Below are 20,505 nucleotides of genomic sequence, written 5' to 3' on the forward strand. Positions count from 1 at the left end.
ATTACTGGATACAGTGCTGGGGGGTTATATTACTGTATACAGCGCTGGGGGTTATATTACTGTATACAGCGCTGGGGGGTTATATTACTGTATACAGCGCTGGGGGTTATATTACTGTATACAGCGCTGGGGGGTTATATTACTGTATACAGCGCTGGGGGGTTATATTACTGTATACAGCGCTGGGGGTTATATTACTGTATACAGCGCTGGGGGTTATATTACTGTATACAGCGCTGGGGGTTATATTACTGTATACAGAGCTGGGGGTTATTACTGTATACAGTGCTGGGGGTTATATTACTGTATACAGCACTGGGGTATATTATTGTATACAGCGCTGGGGGAGGGGTTATATTACTGTATACAGCACTGGGGGGTTATATTACTGTATACAGCGCTGGGGGGTATATTATTGTATATGGCGCTGAGATTTAAGCACAAGGAGGAACATGTATTTATCCATAAGGTTCAGTGGATAAGTAACAGCTCACAGTTAAGATGACCGGCCCCAAAAGAAGTTCACCTGGCCGCCTCCAGAACCTTTGGAGAGAATTAACATTAACATTGTTTAGGGAACTTTTTAACTTTTGGTTTGGCCAGAACCTTGTGTCTTTACTGTGTTCTCGTTAACCATGCACGTACTGGAATGAGCGTATTTTATGGCTGTTCTAGGACGTCATAATGACTTGGGGTGCAACTCAATCCACAATATAGCAACCGGGGCTGCGTGGTCGTGGGAAGTAAATAAAGGTCTTCCAACTTTGCTACAAAGGGGCCCCCTGCCTAGGCCGCAGTATAGGGTTAATTGCAGGGTCACCATTGGTGATGACAAGTGTAAGGACAGGCTCACCTATCCCGCCCTCCCTCCCCATTTATGATGTCATATTTCTGGTGTTGCTGCTTGTTCTTTCTTTTGCATTCACAGCTGCGGAAGAGCCACCTGTGGCCAGCGATTGGAATGGGAGAAGTCGTGGCTGCGCCCCTATGGGCTCGGGGAGGCTGATGGCACCCGCTGGGCTAGAACTCATGGTTTGTGCGTTTGTTGAACCGCCTTCTGGGCTTAATGGCTAGCAGCTGGCGGGTTGTTATAAGGTTCGGTTTGGTACGTATTGTTATGCTGGCATGTGTTAATAAAGCTGTGTTAATAAAGCTGTGTTAATAAAGCTGTGTTAATAAAGCTGTGTTAATAAGCTGTGTTAATAAAGCTGTGTTAATAAAGCTGTGTTAATAAAGCTGTGGCCACGCCCTTACCCACATTAACGGCTCTTGTTATGACTGGGTTTGGGTATAAGGGGTTGGATCTGGTAGCGATCTCGGGCTAAGCAGTCATGTTTAAAAGAATTTAGAAGAAGAATAATGGGTTTTTTTTACCCCGTTTAATGTATAAAGCCGTTCCCTGCTGTTTCTATACACATTATCGGGGCTTTTAGGGCCGTAGAACCCTGCGATCCCCTCATACCCAGCAAACATTCTGACCTCCTAGAAAAGAGGGGTATCAGGGGGGAGAGAGGGGCATCAGGGATGCATGAAAGTGTTATTCGTGTTGCCGTTGAATGGCGATTATCTTGCAGATGATGCCAGAAGTGCGTTCGCTATAAATATAAATATAAATCACGCGTTCGCCTACCAATACCACGTGGTCCACAAAAAAGCAAAGATCATGATAGGAAACCATATGAAACGCATTTATTTCCAAATAAAACACAATTACACGAACGTCATCTCAAACGACCCGCTACAGAAGACACCAAATAAATACTGATTCGGACGCGGGATCCTTCAGAGTCTGGTACGGACGACACCATTATTGTGCTGGAATTACTCGGAAACGATTATCCAGCGTCTCCAGCGTGGGCATCTATCCCGAGATCCAACCCCTGGGGCATCAGAACCGCCGTTTACACCAATCATAAAGCATTCTAACACGCCAAGGAGATCTCCGAGCCCGGGAGCTCTCCGGGGTTCACTCAGAGTCTCGGAGGGAAGAGCTGCTTCCCCGGGGTCTGTAGACAGAGGAATGGTGGTTAGCCACGCCCACTCTCCACCCATTTCCACTCCTGTTTAAATATTATCGGGGACTAGCCCTACCCTTCCGGTGGCTAACCCCGCCCTCATGTGTGACTAGCCCTGCCCCCTCAAAATAAAAGCCTCTTAACCAGAAGAGGGAGAGCTCTGAGTAGACCGCCCTTGGGGAGTTCTCAGGTAGGACGACCTCCAGGAGAATTCTCTACAAAAGAATAACGTTCTAGAGCAGCAGACATGTCATTTGTTCTAATCACTCAGCGGTACACGGCTAAATTTAACAGATTTGGTGAAAATTAACTAAAATTACCCCCCCAAAAATCCACAAATTTGCAGGAAATAAAAGTAGCAGCTTCATGAAACAACATCAACATTTACCAGAAACACGTAGAAAGTAGGGTGGCGGACGTATTGTTTTTTTACATTTGTAGTTAAATGTGCTCATATTTTAAATAAAGCCCTTTTTTTGGGGTGAATTTCTTATTAAATTAAATCTTTAGCCCTAAATAATAACTGTGTTGAAGCAAAAAAAAAATAAAATAAAGGAGGCAATGTTACATAACAGAAAAAAAATACTAAAATGAAGGAATGCCAAAAATTTTAAAGAAAAACATATTATGGTGATATAACAACGAGGAAACTGTGAAAAAAATATATTTTTACGCTCGCTCGTTTCCTTTTTTTTTTTTCTTTCCATAATAATGGTATTTCTGCTGAAATTACAAATACATTTTTGGGCTATTTGTAAAATGTAGAAAGAAAACGAAGGAGGGTAAAAAAAAATATTTGAAGGAATTAAGGAAAAGCAGATGAGGTAACCGGTCAAAAAAAAGGAAAAGCTCTTAAAAAAATGCAGATAATTGGAAAAAAAGAGCTAAAAATGGAAGAGGAGCTGATGAAATGTATGAAGTCATTTGATTAGGGAGAGCAACCTGGATTTTCTTCATGAAATCAAAGTTAAAAAAAAAGTATAAAACAGTAGTGTCTTCAAGATTCCAAAATTCTATAAATATCACATTTAATAATTTAGGGATATTGCAGCCCCCCCCTTCGATCACGGTGCAGAAAACGCTCTGATTCTGTATGGAGGTTGCAAACCTATAGCTCTATCCCCTATATCCGCTATTAACCCTTTGGCTGAGCGGTGTCTTATATCGCATTTGGCGCACGTGGCCCTTAGAACCAGGTGTGTGGGGTTCTCACGCTTTTGAGGAATCCCACCTCTGCCACCAATTCAGCCGGTGAACTGAAACAAGTGAACCCCTAAAAGGGATATTGAGAGCGAAGGAATCGTGTAACTATACATCGAGAAATACACTCCATCCATTAGCATTCCAGACGCCAAGCCTTCAGACCATGGCGGCCATCTGGAATTCTCTACCGTGTGATAGAACGCCATGATCGATGCGCCTCATTAAAGAACACGCTCCGTATCACAGTGAAAACACGCGCTGGGCAGTATCCTAATATTACATCATTTCACACGTAGATGACGTCACTACTCCGGCGATGGTAACACGGAAGGTCGCTCCTCATTGGTGGATTTTAGGAGTATGGCGGCCATTGGAAGGTCCGACTCTGGTGAACGTTTCCAGCGAATCGATGGTTAAATTAGTTTAGAGCCATCTCATCGTTACCTAAACATTATGCCTCGGCGGCTCACCGGGGCTCACACTTGAACCCTTGCTCGCGTTGTGTGGCCGTAAAGGTGCAGTTCCACTCGGAGAAAAAAACAAAACATTAATTGCCCGCTTTAGCATATTCCGTGAATACATTTTAGCAAAAAGTTTTAGGAACTTGCTTAATTTCTACAGACGACCTATCAGTGCCTGCTGTTGTGTCACATGGTCATTAAGCCCCCCCCCCCCCGAAAATAATAAACAAGATTTAGATTTTAATAAAAATGATTTCTAGCGAAGGTTTGGGTAATTAGTCAGCTCCGGGAATGATGCGTCTCATGCTGCGTTTTAGGGAGTGGGACAGCACCTTTAACCCGTACGGTCACCGACTAAATGTTTTTTTTATATATTTTTTTATAATATATCGCGTTGAAACGAAGGACGGTCCAGCCGTGACTTTACTTCTTCTAAACCCTTGACAAAGAGGCACCAAAAAAGTGAGATTTTGTCTATATTAGCGTGTAAGTCCTGTGATTAAAAAAAGCAGTTTTTGTCACTGCTGGGAAAAAAATTGGCCTATTTTCTACAAAAAAATATATATATATTTAATAAAAGTCCCTTTCCTCCCTCCGTATTTATGTCACGAGTCACCCGCGAGTATTTTTTACGCATCATTTAGTGTTTTTTAACAGGGTATTAAATGACAGATTTCAACATAACAGAGCAGTGAGGCTGCGGGCACTTTGGGAGCTCATCCGGGCAGCCAATCAGGAAAGGAGGGCGGGTCTGTGTGTATGCGTAATAGGTTTACAACGTACAGGCAGTTATTGGTGCCGATTTATCTTTTTGGGAGGGGGGGGTTAAGGGTCCGCTTTAAGAATCTCCACAATTTTAATAAAAGATAATTTAAAAAAATAATAAATTTTGGGGCCGGTTGGCTTCACGACGCGTCGATGACATCACAAAGCATAACGAGGAACGGCGCCGTCCTCGGTCTCAATGGAAATTTACACAAGGACTCGCTTGTGTTATTCACGGAAAACGCACAAAAAGGGGGGGGGAATCAGATTTTTTTCTACATATATACAAATCTCACAGTCTGGGTTATACAGCAAAAACATTATATATAAAACAGAGAAATCCGGGCATTAACCCTCAGAGCGCCACATGGTCCCAGATGCCCTCCGTAGAGAAACGTCTCCGGCTTTTTCGCTGCTTAGTGGACCTGGGCCCGACGAGTTCAGTCGTCCCGGAGAATGTCCGAGTCATTGAAACTGCCGACCAAAACGTCCCGATCGCATTATAGAAAGAATCTTTGCCGGGCTTCTTAGTTTGCGTGGATTCTAGCGTCCGCGGAGGGCGATACGCCGTCGTTGGCGAAGCCGTCATAGCGGTTCTCGGAGCACAGGGAGAGCTCCTCGGCCGTGTCCATGCTGCTGTTTATTTCTGGAGGGGGAAAGAATAATAATAATAATAATAAAAGCTGTCACAACCGTACTTTCTGTAACATCAAATGGAAACTAGGCGAATTTGGAGGGATATTTAACCCTTTCGTGCCTGCGCAGCTGCCAGCGGGACATAGGTAGGGGTACGTGAAGGGTCTGAACAAGGACATGGCCGCGCGGGGACAAGGCTTCTGGAAACCACTGATGCCCCCAACATCGGCTGCCCCCTCCCCTCCGACATACCCGAGAATATAAGCTTTTCCTTCATGATCCGGACATCTTTGCTCGTTCGGCGGACGGCGGCGCTCAGCATTATTTGTTCTGGATTGTACGTTCGGATGCTGCCCAGGCGCCACCTGTGAAACGTGATACAATGTTACTGTCCAACTCAATCACCAGTGTGACATCATCAACATGACACAAAGTGTGACATCATCAGTATGACACACAGTGTGACATCATCAACATGACACAAAGTGTGACATCATCAGTATGACACACAGTGTGACATCATCAATATGACACACAGTGTGACATCATCAATATGACACAAAGTGGGATCTTCACCCTTTGTAACATGTAAACTCAGACAAGGAGTACAAGGCGGGCATCGACCTACTCACAGCTAAACATTTTCAGTTAGAAGAGGAAAGAAAGAAAGAAAGAAAGAAAATCAAACAGGAAACGAAAGAATGAAAGACAGAACAAATGAACGAAAGAAAATCAAACAGGAAAAGAAAGAACAAAGAACGATAGAAAGAAAATCAAACGAAAAGAACGAAATGAAATTCAGAAAGGAAAAGAATAAAAAAGAAAAAGGAAAAAAGAAAAGGAAAGGAAAAGAAAGAAAGAAAGAAAGAAAGAAAGAAAGAAAGAAAAAAGGAGGAAGTTAAGTAGGAAAGAATAAAACAAAGAAATTAAGATAAAAGGAAAAGGACAAAAGCAAATAAAATCAAGAAAGAAAAGAAAAAGGAAAAAAGAGAAAATAAAGGAAAGAAACAAAAGAAAGAGCAGAGAGCAGGACCGGATAAAATGCTTATTTAGAGAAGATGAGCAAAGAGACGCGCCGAAAATGCAGACTATTGTGTTTATTCTACTCCCCCCCAGCGAGATCGTTCTCGTTCCAGGTAACAATGCTTTTACGATGAGGTTCTTTTCACGACCTCAGCTTTCGATCGGCCGCCATGACAGCCTCACGGCAAAAGAATCCCGGGGGTATGATGATACCCCGCTCGCGTCCCGAGTCAAAGGGCCAGGGATGCAGGGAATAATAGGCACTCAAATATATCGTTTTGTTCTAGATTTTGTGAACGCAGCTGATTGGCTGAGAAATTTGGGGTAGAATTTAACAAAAAAAAATGATGTTGGGAACAAAGTGCCGGCAAAACAAAAGGATTAAAGACAAAGACCTGGGGGGCCAACAGCGGCCAAGGGAACAAGACCCTAAACTGAATTAAAATACAACAAGAGAGCGGAATCTAACACTAGAGGGTCAGAGGCTGAGATGGAACGGAAGGAAATTTTACTTCACTGAGAGTGGTGGATGAGTGGAACAGCCTCCCAGCAGAATTGGTAAAAAGCTAACACACGTCGGGTATCAGCAGTTTTCAGGGTAGACAAATGTTAGGTTTTCATGATGCTTGCGGGGTCCATACAGTTGTCTGAAATGGGTCAGACCCGGCTTCGACAATCGGCTAAATAATTCTATCAACCATTTAAAGGGATATGAAATGTAAGGAAATGTTACTTTACTGAGAGGGTGGTGGATAGGTGGAGCAGCCTCCCAGCAGAGGTGGTAGAGGGTAATACAGTGAGGGGATTAAACATGCATGGGATAGACATACGGCTCCTGAATCTAAGACGAGACCAACGACTGATTAAGGTTTGAGTCGTTACAGCAGGAGAAACGGGCGACTAGACGGGGGCCGCCGGGGGCCGCACGTCCACACGAAGGAGCAGAAGGCCACGAAACCAACGCAGAGAACGGATTGGGTTTCTTTGTGAAACATTATCTTTTTGTCCTGCTGGATAATTGCCCGAATCTGCCATAGGATACCCCTCTATGAGCCGCAGCGAGCCTCGGGGTCTTTAACCCTTTTGTTAATTTGCTATTCCTCTGGTGGAAGCCGATTGGTTCAGGGAAGGGAAATAAAAGGGAAATAACATCAGGGCTGCGGTGATACAAATTATCTACCAAGAATTCAAATAATTGCAAAAAAAGGTATTTGCTACAAAGTATTCACCAAGGATTCATTTATATATATACATTATATACAGTATATACATTATATACATACACACCATGTGCATGCAGAATCCATACCTCCCAAGTACCCCTCCTAAAGAGAGTCAGTCCCTCAGTATGCCCCCAATGCCCCTCTCTCCTCCCCTGATGCCCCTCTTTTCTAGGAGGTCAGAATGTTTGCTGGGTATGAGGGGATCGCAGGGTTCTACAGCCCTAAAAGCCCCGATAATGTGTATAGAAACAGCAGGGAACGGCTTTATACATTAAACGGGGTAAATAAACCCCATTATTCTTCTTCTTAATGCCCCGCTAAATACCCAGCGGTAGGGCACAAAGTCACATAAAAAGTCCTGGTAAAGCCCCCCCAATAAACAGACTCACACCCCATCGTCCTGATTATTATATTCTTATATTATTATTATTATTATCTGAGTTAGAGCCGCGAGGGGGGGTTGTCAGACAGACGGAGGTTTATGGGGGGTTGTCAGACAGACGGAGGTTTATGGGGGGATATCGGGGGCGGTGAAGATTACCTGATCATGTGATAGCTTTGAGATGCCAGAATGCAGCAGAGAGAGAAAGGAGGAACATGCAGAAAAATCAGAGGATTAGGAAATTAAGCAAGAAAGCAGTCAGAACATCACAGTCGTAAAGAAGCCGTGGAAAGCCGTTAATGTTCTAACGCTTATTCACGCTTCGCCAGTTATTAAATGGTTAAAAGGTTAGTAATGACTCATTATCAATGGATTTAAAATAAAAAATACAAACACATTCGTTAGATAATAGAGGCAGAAAAGGAAAAGAAAAGAGAAAAAGAAAGCCGGGTTTGGAACGAAAGTTGAATTTTGATTGGTGGGGTTTTCGGCCAATCAGAAGGCAGACGATTCGGTTCATGGTCACCTATGAAATGGGGAGATACGGCAAAAAATCTATCCAAGCTCAAAACAGTAAACATTTATAACCGAGTTCTGGAAATGGGATCTTTCATATAAACCAGGATTTGGTTCCCGACTCTTTATTAGACAGCTGTTGGTCGGTTCCCCTGTATAGTAACGTGATCAGGGTGCTTCACATGTACCAGAGAGCCCCAAGAGCCGGACTCTCAGGTCAATCAGTATAACCAACATGGCCCTGCTGAAGCCACACCCCCCAATGTCCCAAATATTTAATGCGGCCCCCCTATACCCAGAGTGCGCAGGTACAACAGGGACCCACACGGTGGGGAGCACGGATGAACAATTCCTTAAGGGAAACACAGCGCAGTGCAAATGCGGAACCTGATGCTTATTCTTTAAATATACAAATCACATTCCGATAGTCACCGCCCCCGAGGAACCGATCTGCCCACCATGAGCTCTTTCCGTTCTGTCGGCGGGCCGGTTATATCTAAAACATTAACAAAACTTGGAAGCGCAATGAAAAGAGCCGAAGATTGTCTTCCCATTACTTTGTGTACAGGGTAGGTTATCCGTGGACGAAGCCCCTGAGTGATAAGTTACCGTTCCTGGAATCTGATTGGGCTAAGGGATGGCGTATTACTTTGTGAGCAGAAATTTTGAGACCCCCAGCTCCTTCTGCAAAGATTTGTCAGATATGAGGTGATTGCAATCAGACAATCGTTTTAATTAATTCAGGAGAGAAATCTGTTTATTGGCAGTGAGGGCAGCGAATATGTGGAATTCACCACCGAAGGAAGAGGGAGCATTTAATGCAAGCTTACAGGACACAGAGGTCTCTTCTTTAGGCATTGTTAAACAGAAGAAGCTTGACTCACGATACCCAACATTAACCAAGGGTTCTCAGCAGATGGACTATATGATATAACGTGGGGGGGGGTACTATATACGGGGGCAGTCACCAAGCGATGAACCTCCGCCGTTACGGAATTAATTTTGGACGCACAAATCAGTGAAAATCATTAAAAAAAGAAGATTTTAGAACGGCAAGAGGAGGAAGGATGGGGGAATTTAAACTCTGAAACGACAAATAATGATTTTAGGCAAAGAAACGGTTCATTTGTAAATGTCTGCATTTTATGAGCGTCACGTGGAAGCCATCTTTAAAGGGACATTGCTTTGTATTTATTATATATCTAAATAGTTATATCGTGTCAACCACCTCTGTTACCTGCTATTTTTTTTTTTAAGAGGTGTATTTTCCAGAAACATTATCTTTTGGTCTACCCCGAATTATTATGTTTGTGCGGGGAAAGTCACCTAAATATCCCAACTTAAATCAGGTGTGTAATAAGGAAGCTTATTGGATCCCATGAAACCCAAGCAATTATTATTCATCGCTATAATACATTATTGTATACCACATTCTATTAATGGGCAAATAATTACTTTAACTATTTAAAATACTTTATTTTTACCAAAAATTTATTATTTATTAATTAATTTTTTCAAAACGTTTTTCCATGGTTTTCTTCTTTAAGTAAAATGCACAAAATGCAAAATAATAATAATAGCAACAACAAAAATAACTAAAATAAATATTATTATTACATTAATAATAATAATAATAATAATAATATCAATATCCCTATAAATTCAAAGTCTATGTAAGAAATGTCTGGTTAATACCGACAGTAATGATAATTTTAATATCCTTACATGCCTCTATTTTACAAAAAAAAATAAATAAAAAAAAAAAAGTTAAAAAGGAAATTAATGGTCATGTTACTATACTATTAAAAAAAATAAAAAAGGTTATTCATGTAAATAAGAAATAATTAACAAAAAAATGAGTTTAGTGAAACCTTGTATAAAAATCTAAATATAATATAAATATTCTAGAAAAAAATTTAAAAAATACAGCAAAAAACCTGGAACCATGGAGTGTCACAATGTAACGCTTTATAAATGTTAAAGGAGAAACACGCGGGGTTAATGCGTTAAAGAACCAGCGCGGGCGATTGGGAAGAAATCTACTTACTTCTGTAATATAAAAATTCCTAAAACGACGGTGAAAGAAATGAGATCCGACGTAATCCAGATCAGCGAATATTCATCGGGAGGCTGAAAAACAGACAGACACAAAGTCGGGGTTTCCTTCTACCCCCCCGTGTCCCCCCCCCCGTGACGATACAATCCAAAGCCTCGAGATTTCACAATTTTAGGGTTTCAGCCCCAAATAAATATTGGACTTGTAGCCAGATTTCCCTTTACGGCATGAAAAGTTTGGCGAGCAAGTTGGGCCGACGGTTCTGCTTCCAAATTTTACATTAATGGGGAGGAATAATACTGCAGATTCTGAGGACAGGGAGTAGAGACGGCTGCTCCCCTGGTGTATGTATATATAATATAATATATAATATATATACGCCGCTTAGTTTAATACGCAAAGCTTTGATGGCTTACCAATAACCAGATGGGGAAAGGCACCTTGCGGAGGATGTGCGGGGCATCCGACGAGACGGACCGGACGCCGGAGCACCACAGCACTGAGTACAGCCAGGGCTTGTTGACAGTGTGCACATTGAGGGTTATGTTCTCTGAGCTGTATTCCCTGTTAAAAAAAAAAAAAAAAAAAAGTCAAAACTACATAAAGAACAAACACCGGAAATTCATAAAAAAATTATAAAAAATACATTTTAAAAAACGCAGAAAGAGACGCAGAAAGGGAGGTAAAGCTTTGGAATGCACTGCCTGTGTGAGTGTGAGTGTGAGTGTGTGGGGTGGGATACGCAGCACTTCGGCCACCCCTGCTGAACTTCAGCCCCCGGACGCACATTTAAATGCCTTCCGTTGCCCCTCTTATAGGCAGGGGTCACAAGGAAGAAAACTATTCGGGAGGCATGACGGGACCGGGGCGGCTCCTGCCTGAAAAATGATCATTTCTGGAGTCATTTTTTTTTAGAGAGTAACTTTAAATGTTAACTTTAGAAGCCATATTGAGCTGAAATGAAACGGGGAGAACAGACTGGCGGCTGATGGAGCGTTGAAAGCCACGATTGCTTTCAGAATATTTTTATTTTTTTTTTAAACATTTTTTTTCTCAAGTACCGAAAAACCAGATGGAGATGAATGATGCAGATGGCTGAAGTTCTGCGGGAGCTCAGAAAGTAAGTGATTTATTTCCCCCCAACGATAAAATTCCTCTAAACTACAGCACATATTAAGTGTAAGAATCGTGGGTAAATAGTAAACGTGGCTTCAAAATGTTTTTAGGACGCGGTATTTACTAAGATAAAGAAAAGCTTTATGAAACTAGAGTATATTCACTGAAACGGCAACAGGACTGCATGTGCTTCCCCCTCTCACCACTAGGTGTCAGGCTTCACACACAAAAAAATTCTCAACACATTTATTTTAAAAATTAAAATAATAAATAATAATAATAATAATAATAATAATAATAATAATAATAATAATAATAATAATAATAATAAAAACAGACATGGATAAAAAAAAAGCACAAGATGAAGGTCAGTATAGAATCAGATATCCGTTACCTGATGTCCTCATCGCTGACCTCGGTGTATCGCAGATTCAGTACCGAGATGCCCTTGGCTCTTAGATGGCTGGAGGATTTCTTGATGTTGGAGGCCTGGTGGAAACCTGGCGCCATTTTTTGTACCATGGATCTATCACTATCAGAAAACCAGATAACCTAAAAGAAAAACGGATCACCAAAGGTAAAGCAGGGCTGTTCACAGGTCAGACCATTCTAGGTTCTGTATACAGTAATATAACCCCCCAGCGCTGTATACAGTAATATAACCCCCCAGCGCTGTATACAGTAATATAACCCCCCAGCGCTGTATACAGTAATATAACCCCCAGCGCTGTATACAGTAATATAACCCCCCAGCGCTGTATACAGTAATATAACCCCCCAGCACTGTAAACAGTAATATAACCCCCAGCGCTGTATACAGTAATATAACCCCCCAGCGCTGTATACAGTAATATAACCCCAGCACTGTATACAGTAATATAACCCCCAGCGCTGTATACAGTAATATAACCCCCCAGCGCTGTATACAGTAATATAACCCCCAGCGCTGTGTACAGTAATATAACCCCCCAGCGCTGTATACAGTAATATAACCCCCAGCACTGTATACAGTAATATAACCCCCCAGCGCTGTATACAGTAATATAACCCCCAGCACTGTATACAGTAATATAACCCCCCAGCGCTGTATACAGTAATATAACCCCCAGCGCTGTATACAGTAATATAACCCCCCAGCGCTGTATACAGTAATATAACCCCCCAGCGCTGTATACAGTAATATAACCCCCAGCGCTGTATACAGTAATATAACCCCCAGCGCTGTATACAGTAATATAACCCCCAGCGCTGTATACAGTAATATAACCCCCAGCGCTGTATACAGTAATATAACCCCCCAGCGCTGTATAAAGTAATATAACCCCCCAGTGCTGTATACAGTAATATAACCCCCAGCACTGTATACAGTAATATAACCCCCCAGCACTGTATACAGTAATATAACCTCCAGCGCTGTATACAGTAATATAACCCCCCAGTGCTGTATACAGTAATATAACCCCCAGCACTGTATACAGTAATATAACCCCCAGCACTGTATACAGTAATATAACCCCCAGCGCTGTATACAGTAATATAACCCCCAGCGCTGTATACAGTAATATAACCCCCAGCGCTGTATACAGTAATATAACCCCCCAGCGCTGTATACAGTAATATAACCCCCAGCGCTGTATACAGTAATATAACCCCCAGCGCTGTATACAGTAATATAACCCCCAGCGCTGTATACAGTAATATAACCCCCAGCGCTGTATACAGTAATATAACCCCCGGCGCTGTATACAGTAATATAACCCCCCAGCGCTTTATACAGTAATATAACCCCCAGCACTGTATACAGTAATAACCCCCCAGCGCTGTATACAGTAATATAACCCCCAGCGCTGTATACAGTAATATAACCCCCCAGCGCTGTATACAGTAATATAACCCCCAGTGCTGTATACAGTAATATAACCCCCCAGTGCTGTATACTGTAATATAACATCCCCAGCGCTGTATACAGTAATATAACCCCCAGTGCTGTATACAGTAATATAACCCCCAGCGCTGTATACAGTAATATAACCCCCCCAGCGCTGTATACAGTAATATAACCCCCAGCGCTGTATACAGTAATATAACCCCCCCAGCGCTGTATACAGTAATATAACCCCCCCAGTGCTGTATACAGTAATATAACCCCCCAGCGCTGTATACAGTAATATAACCCCCCCAGTGCTGTATACAGTAATATAACCCCCAGCGCTGTATACAGTAATATAACCCCCAGCGCTGTATACAGTAATATAACCCCCCCAGCGCTGTATACAGTAATATAACCCCCAGCGCTGTATACAGTAATATAACCCCCCCAGCGCTGTATACAGTAATATAACCCCCCTAGCGCTGTATACAGTAATATAACCCCCCAGCGCTGTATACAGTAATATAACCCCCCCAGTGCTGTATACAGTAATATAACCCCCCAGCGCTGTATACAGTAATATAACCCCCCCAGTGCTGTATACAGTAATATAACCCCCCCAGTGCTGTATACAGTAATATAACCCCCAGTGCTGTATACAGTAATATAACCCCCAGCACTGTATACAGTAATATAACCCCAGCACTGTATACAGTAATATAACCCCCAGTGCTGTATACAGTAATATAACCCCCCAGCGCTGTATACAGTAATATAACCCCCCAGCACTGTATACAGTAATATAACCCCCAGCGCTGTATACAGTAATATAACCCCCCAGCGCTGTATACAGTAATATAACCCCCCAGCACTGTATACAGTAATATAACCCCCAGCGCTGTATACAGTAATATAACCCCCCAGCGCTGTATACAGTAATATAACCCCCAGCGCTGTATACAGTAATATAACCCCCAGCACTGTATACAGTAATATAACCCCCCCAGTGCTGTATACAGTAATATAACCCCCAGTGCTGTATACAGTAATATAACCCCCAGCGCTGTATACAGTAATATAACCCCCCCGAACGCTGTAAGCCATTCTATCTCTGAAAACAGTGTTCACGATATTTTATGTAGTGGGCAAAAACCTATGATTTAACAAATTACCGGTATATATATATCTATATATCTATATACACAAGCGTATAGGAAGCTCTGTAGTTTTATACAAATGACTTTTTTTTTAGCTCCCTGTCCATCGTTAGTTTAAAGACGTAAACAACGGATCCATCTGGGATAAGTGGAAGGAATTCCATTCTTGTAACAAATGGTTTAAGGAGCCAACTCTTTATAATTTACGTGAAATACGTCACGCGTGACCTTTGCTTTCTGTTATCTCGCCCGTTGGATAAATTGGGGGTTATCAGCCACAAGGATCTTATTTCTCCAAAGTAATCGGTTTATAAAGTTAATCTGGCTCACTACAAAAAATGTGCATTTACAGATTAAAATATGTTGCTGATTGTTGATTGGTTCAGACAGGATATCGCTCGGATAATGCTGCCTCTGCCACCGGCTGCCACCAGTATGAGCTTCCCTTCGGCATCTACCTGGTTTTCCGTGTTCCTTTTAATAACATTATAACGGACTTTAATTTCATCTTTTTTCACTAAAATTTGCCCAATTTGGTAATAAAAATAGTCTTTTTTCTTTTTTTTTTTTTTTTTAATAACGATAAGTAACAAGTTGTTGATAAACAAAAATATACTTAATATGAGGGTCATCTTTAGAACGGGTCGAAGGGAGCTTAACTTGGACCGGGACTGGACTCATAGGTGAAGCTTTATATTAAGAGAAAGCCTTGCAGCCATTGGGTGAAGCCCATATTGGCCCCAGCCTGGCGTCTGGTTTTGCCCCAAATTTAATAATTTAAATTATTATGTTATATAGCGCCAGCATGTTCCGTAGCGCTGTACAATGGCAGACAGCACATAACAAGTAGTACATAACATAACAATTTGACTAACAGAGACAACCGGTGGGGAGGGCCCTGCGCACAGGAGCTTACAATCTAGAGAGTAATGGAACTCCTCGGGAATAATGGAAATAAAGGCTCCACATGTTTTTTTCCCCGATCCTTTTTTTTTTCTACGGTGGGATCATTTTTTGGGGTTGGCTTTGAGATTGGGCATCGCTCGGGGGGCCGCCGGCCGGATACCTTCACCAGATACATTCAAATAACAGAAAACCAAGAAAATATTTCCTAATGAAGCCTCTGCTTGCTTTAAAAAGTCAGTAAAATGTCGCGTTCTTTCCGCACGACGGACTTCAGGACTTCAGGACCGACACGAGGGGTCGTTAAAAACGTCTCACAGCCGTACTTCGTGTAAATGTCAGGGCGAGTCATTTCGGCACGGAAAGTGTGACATTTTCAGTTGTGATTTTGAATGCTTTTCTAATTCTCGTTATTATAATTTTTTAGGTGTATTTCTGGATGAAACCGGTTTGCATTGTGAAGTAATCTGGATTTCGGAAGTATAGCGGACGGGGCTGCGGGTCCTACGGCATTGGGTGCCCAATGGTAGTACTTGCTGTGACAGGGCCAGGCTAGCTGGCTCATGTGTCATATGAAGTTTAGCCGGGTCACGGAGCGCTTTTGTGTCCGGTTCCGTATACCGTGATCCGGTAATATTTTATATTGTGTATTATTGTGTAACCGGCCCAGAGACTGAATGTGGCTTCAGCTCCAGCCTTCAAAGAGACGATCCTATAATCTGGCTGGGGCTCTTAATCAGCCAACACAGCCCTGTCTGCCCAGACGGCACCCGCACTACAGGGGGGGAATAACACAGGTGGGGGAACCCATTGTATTCTGTAATCCCCTCACCTGATACATCCCCTGTATACTGATGGGATTTGTGAGGGGATGTGAGTGATGGGATTGGGGGTTGGGTTTGGTGCACATTGCATTGAGATTGTATATAAATTCTGTGTGTTTGTAAATAAAGTTGTTCTTGTTTTACTGTGAATGGTGGTCTGACTGATCCGTGGATAGCTGAGTGCTATCCGTATGAGGGACTGACTGGTGATTCCTCAGCCCTCAAACAGGGGACCCAGCCTTGGGTACGGTGACCCTGTAACACTTGCAATGGGAGGGGATGATGGGAATTGGAGTCTAACGGGTAGAGAGCCAAGTTTGCTGGAGAGTCAGCAGTTTAGATGTAGTGTAACAACGTTTTATTTGAGAGGGTGGTAGATAAGTGGAACAGCCTCCCAGCAGAAGTGGTAGAGGGTAATACAGTGAGGGGTATTAAACATGCATGGGATAGACATACGGCTCCTGAATCTAAGACGAGACCAACGACTGATTAAGGTTTGAGTCTTTACAGCAGGAGAAACGGGCGACTAGACGGGGGCCGGATGGGGCCGATCTGCCGGAGGGGTCTGGGTTTAGGTGTAATAAAGAGACTTTGCGACCTGTTTAATTATTTAAGGGGAAGTGTTGTTGTCTCAGGTAATTAATTCATTAATGGTAACCGTAGCAACCGTGATTCTCGGTTGCGGTTAACGTCTTGGAGACGGGTTCCTTCCGGGTTATTTTTACCCCATAGCAGCTGGGATCGGTGGCAGCCTGTGGCAGAGCCAGCATTCTCTAATACATTTCCTCACCTGATGCCCCCTCCCCTCTACATTCACAAAAGGCTGCCTGGACCAATCAACAACAATCAGCAACTAAACAACCGGGGAGAGGAAACTTAACGGGGAGGAAGTCAGGACGGCTGCTACCATTCCATACCCCGCACGAGGGGGGTTTCCTCCGCATATTATATATAAATATATATGAAAGTTATTCTAATCTCTGAACACCATTATTTGGGGCTTTTTGGGGTAAATCGCAGGGTTCGCTCACGTTTTCTTGCGGGACCCCCGACGTCAGGATGGTGTTCACCGTGATGTTGATGTGGCTGGCGGAGCGCGGGTGATCGGGAGGAAGCGGGGGGATTTTCAGGAAGACGGTTACGTTGCTTTCTTTCGCCAGCTTTAAGAGGTCGCTCAGCTTACAAATCGATTGATTCCCGGCCTCGAACTTCTCTAACGGGGAAAGGGAGCTCACCGTCCAGAAAGGGTCGGCCTAGGCCAAAACGGGGGGGGAAAAACAGGAAAAAAGGTCAGCGGGACGAAAACAAGCAAAAAAAAATAAATGCATTAAAAAAATGTACGTGGAAAAAAGGAGGGGGGTTATTATTTCACAAAATATTTCGTAAAAATATAAAGTTTGTTCCTTAGCAACGAGAAAAAATGATGTGAGAACGGCGAGAACATTAATTTCCCCCCAAAAAAAACCTTGCTATTTTTTCTTAACACATTCTTCAGAGCCGAATAAATTAAAATATCTGGAAGGAAGCCTCAGATTTTAAGGATTTGCTCTCCAAATGTTTTTTTTTTTCTTTTTTTTAAATGTTTTTTTAATGAAAGCAGGAACATGTTAGTACGTAAGCTCCTTGCGCATGTCCAGCAGCACACATGTATGCAGACAGTCCGCGTTCAGGTAGCACACACGTGATTGGCTGCTGACAGTCCCATTGATTTGGATGGGAGCTCAGCGCCTGTTGACTACACTTGTAGCTCTACTGAGCATGTGCAAGGAGCATACTCGGGTATGCTCCCTGCTATCAGTAGAGGCAGCTGGGGGAGGAGCCAGAAGAGGGAGGGGCCAGACCAATCACATTTCTTCAAAAGCTGTACCAAGAGAATAGGTAAATGTAACCTTTGGAGGTTGTTTTGCTAAGAAATAAATACGGATAGGTTTAATGGAACGAGGTTTTATTTTACTTAGAGGGTAGTAGGTAAGCAGAACCTCCACCCAGCAGAGGTGGTAAGAGAAAAAAGCAGAGAGGGGATAGACATACGGCTCCTGAATCGAGACCAATGGCTGATTAAGGTTTGAGCCTATGCAGAAGGGAAAATCTGGCTGATTGGACGGGGGCCGAATGGGGCCGATCTGCCGTCACATTCTCGGTTTCTCGCGTTGGGTCTTTTTTTTACGTAAAAACCGGAAAGTTTCATAAAACTCACCTTTAAGAACCACTCTCCGGCGTTTAAAGCCTCGAGGTCGGTCCAGTTGACCATGGAGGGGTGTTGGGAGGCGAGCGGGGGGAAGACCTCCTCTACGTTGGTGGTCCGTCTCAGAGAGTTATCGTGCATCAGAAACGGGATCCCGTCGTAGCTGCGGAAGCACAAAAAGCAACGCAATCCACGTTAAACCCTTCGTGCCCCTAAATTATCGAGCGGGGAACGGACACCGCGTGGCCACAGGACCTCTGTAGGCTGGTGGCCGTCGGATTGACCCTGGCGGGACTGGCCAAGCCAAGCAGGGACACTTGGAACATTAGACGGGTTTATGATGGCCCTCACCTTATCCGGACGTCGGCCTCCAGCCCGTAGGGGTCGTAGTCCAGAGCTCTTCTGAAGGACATCAAGGTATTTTCCGGAGCCAGCTGCGATAAGAGAGGGCGAGATAACGCGTTACGAAACCTCTGTAACCGCGCATGCGCAGCCATCGCATCTGCGGCATCAGAACCATTAACTACCCCCGGCTGGTGAGCAGGTACCCCGGAACCAGTATTAATGCCCATAGGGACACCGATTTCTAAACCAGCTGACCGTGAAACTTCCAATATTAACCCTTTAACGGCGCAGATCCTCGTTAAGGTTCTGATAATGATCTTTACGGGAAACCAAAGGCTTTGAAATAATCACCTGTATTCAAGCAGGGACTCCAGCTGTGATATAGCAGGGAGGAAAGCATCGGGATGCGCAGATATCATTAAATCGGAGGAGAATATGAAGGGGTCGGCTCCAGACTGCGTGACCCTGAGAATCTGCCCCTTCACCCCGAGACTGGGGTAAAAACCCTGAGAATCTGCCCCTTCACCCCGAGACTGGGGTAAAAACCCTGAGAATCTGCCCCTTCACCCCGAGACAGGGGTAAAACCCTGAGAATCTGCCCCTTCACCCCGAGACAGGGGTAAAACCCTGAGAATCTGCCTCTTCACCCCGAGACAGGGGTAAAAACCCTGAGAATCTGCCCCTTCACCCCGACACTGGGGTAAAACCCTGAGAATCTGCCCCTTCACCCCGAGACTGGGGTAAAAGCCCTGAGAATCTGCCCATTCACCTTGAGGATGGGGTAAAACGAGTAGTTTCCAGACATGCCGGCTGCCCCGCTCCTGGCTCAGAGGGGCCAAATCCGCTGTATTCATTCACTATTCATTCCCAGGAGAATGAGGTCAAAACATGGACCCCGCAAGCACTGGGGGGGGGCAACAGGAGCTCAAAAGGCAAACCCTGCTACGATTTCTATTACCAGCCACGGGCAAAAAGTTTTACACGCCCTCTGTGTTTTATTATTATTATTATTATTATTAATAATATTCACATAATTATCATGTTTCACATTTTTGTAACAATTAGACATAAGCAGCGCCTGTAGTTACACTTTATGTCCAACAGAGGGCGAACCCCCCATTATATTTAAAGAGGAAGCGTCACATTAATCATAAATCATCAATATCAGACGTCATTTCTAAAGCCATCTACATTCATATTCCGGGGCCTAACGCCGCGCATGCACCCACCACGCGCAAATACCCCTTATTAACAGAAAACAGGCTTTATGCGCTAAACTACGTCTAGTCGCCCGTTTCTTCTGCTGTAAAGACTCAATGTAATGTCTATCCCATGCGTGTTTAATCCCCTCACTGTATTACCCTCTACCACCCCTGTTGGGAGGCTGTTCCACTTAGCTACTACCCCCTGCTCTTTTTTTAAAAAGAAAATAACTTCACAATGTAATATTACAATATAGAATGTCAGATATTGTATTATATACACGTCATATTGATATGTTTTATGCGATTACAAACACATAGGATATGAAATATTTAATATTTTTTTTATATTGGCTAATTCCAGTTTTTATTCCCTAAAATATATTTTATTACGGGAGAACGCGCCGCTACGCGTGGTTTCCTCTTTAATCTTTTCACGGATTACTGTACTTCCATGCGGCAAACGGGCCTACGCACCACGTAACAGAACGGCGCGGTGAACGCGATCTGCCGAGCGCCGACAGATGGTTCTGTCCAAAGCCACCCACAGCCCATCCAGGCTTCCCGAACAGCGGGTTTTATCCGCTCCGCCATTATCATTTATTCATTCATATAGCGCCATG

The 20,505-nt window shown here is 43.5% G+C and overlaps 1 protein-coding gene across 2 annotated transcripts in view; it reads right to left on the reverse strand.

Moving 5' to 3' along the window:
• Positions 1-4,568: 4,568 nt before the first annotated feature.
• GDPD5 (glycerophosphodiester phosphodiesterase domain containing 5) overlaps positions 4,569-20,505 on the reverse strand; it is a 69,701-nt gene continuing 53,764 nt past the window's right edge. Inside the window, exons 9-17 of one of the 2 annotated variants that reach the window (XM_053456716.1) lie at positions 18,687-18,769; positions 18,348-18,498; positions 17,182-17,403; positions 11,791-11,948; positions 10,697-10,844; positions 10,272-10,354; positions 7,868-7,882; positions 5,333-5,445; positions 4,569-5,090 (exon numbers count right to left, since the gene is read on the reverse strand). In XM_053456716.1, the coding sequence (XP_053312691.1) occupies positions 4,972-5,090; positions 5,333-5,445; positions 7,868-7,882; positions 10,272-10,354; positions 10,697-10,844; positions 11,791-11,948; positions 17,182-17,403; positions 18,348-18,498; positions 18,687-18,769 (1,092 nt within the window). In that variant the 3' untranslated portion in view covers positions 4,569-4,971. The remainder of the gene's footprint in view (positions 5,091-5,332; positions 5,446-7,867; positions 7,883-10,271; positions 10,355-10,696; positions 10,845-11,790; positions 11,949-17,181; positions 17,404-18,347; positions 18,499-18,686; positions 18,770-20,505) is intronic. The other variant, XM_053456717.1, reaches the window with a different exon arrangement.

Source organism: Spea bombifrons, chromosome 2 (genome assembly GCF_027358695.1).
Source record: "Spea bombifrons isolate aSpeBom1 chromosome 2, aSpeBom1.2.pri, whole genome shotgun sequence".
NCBI lineage: Eukaryota > Metazoa > Chordata > Amphibia > Anura > Pelobatidae > Spea > Spea bombifrons.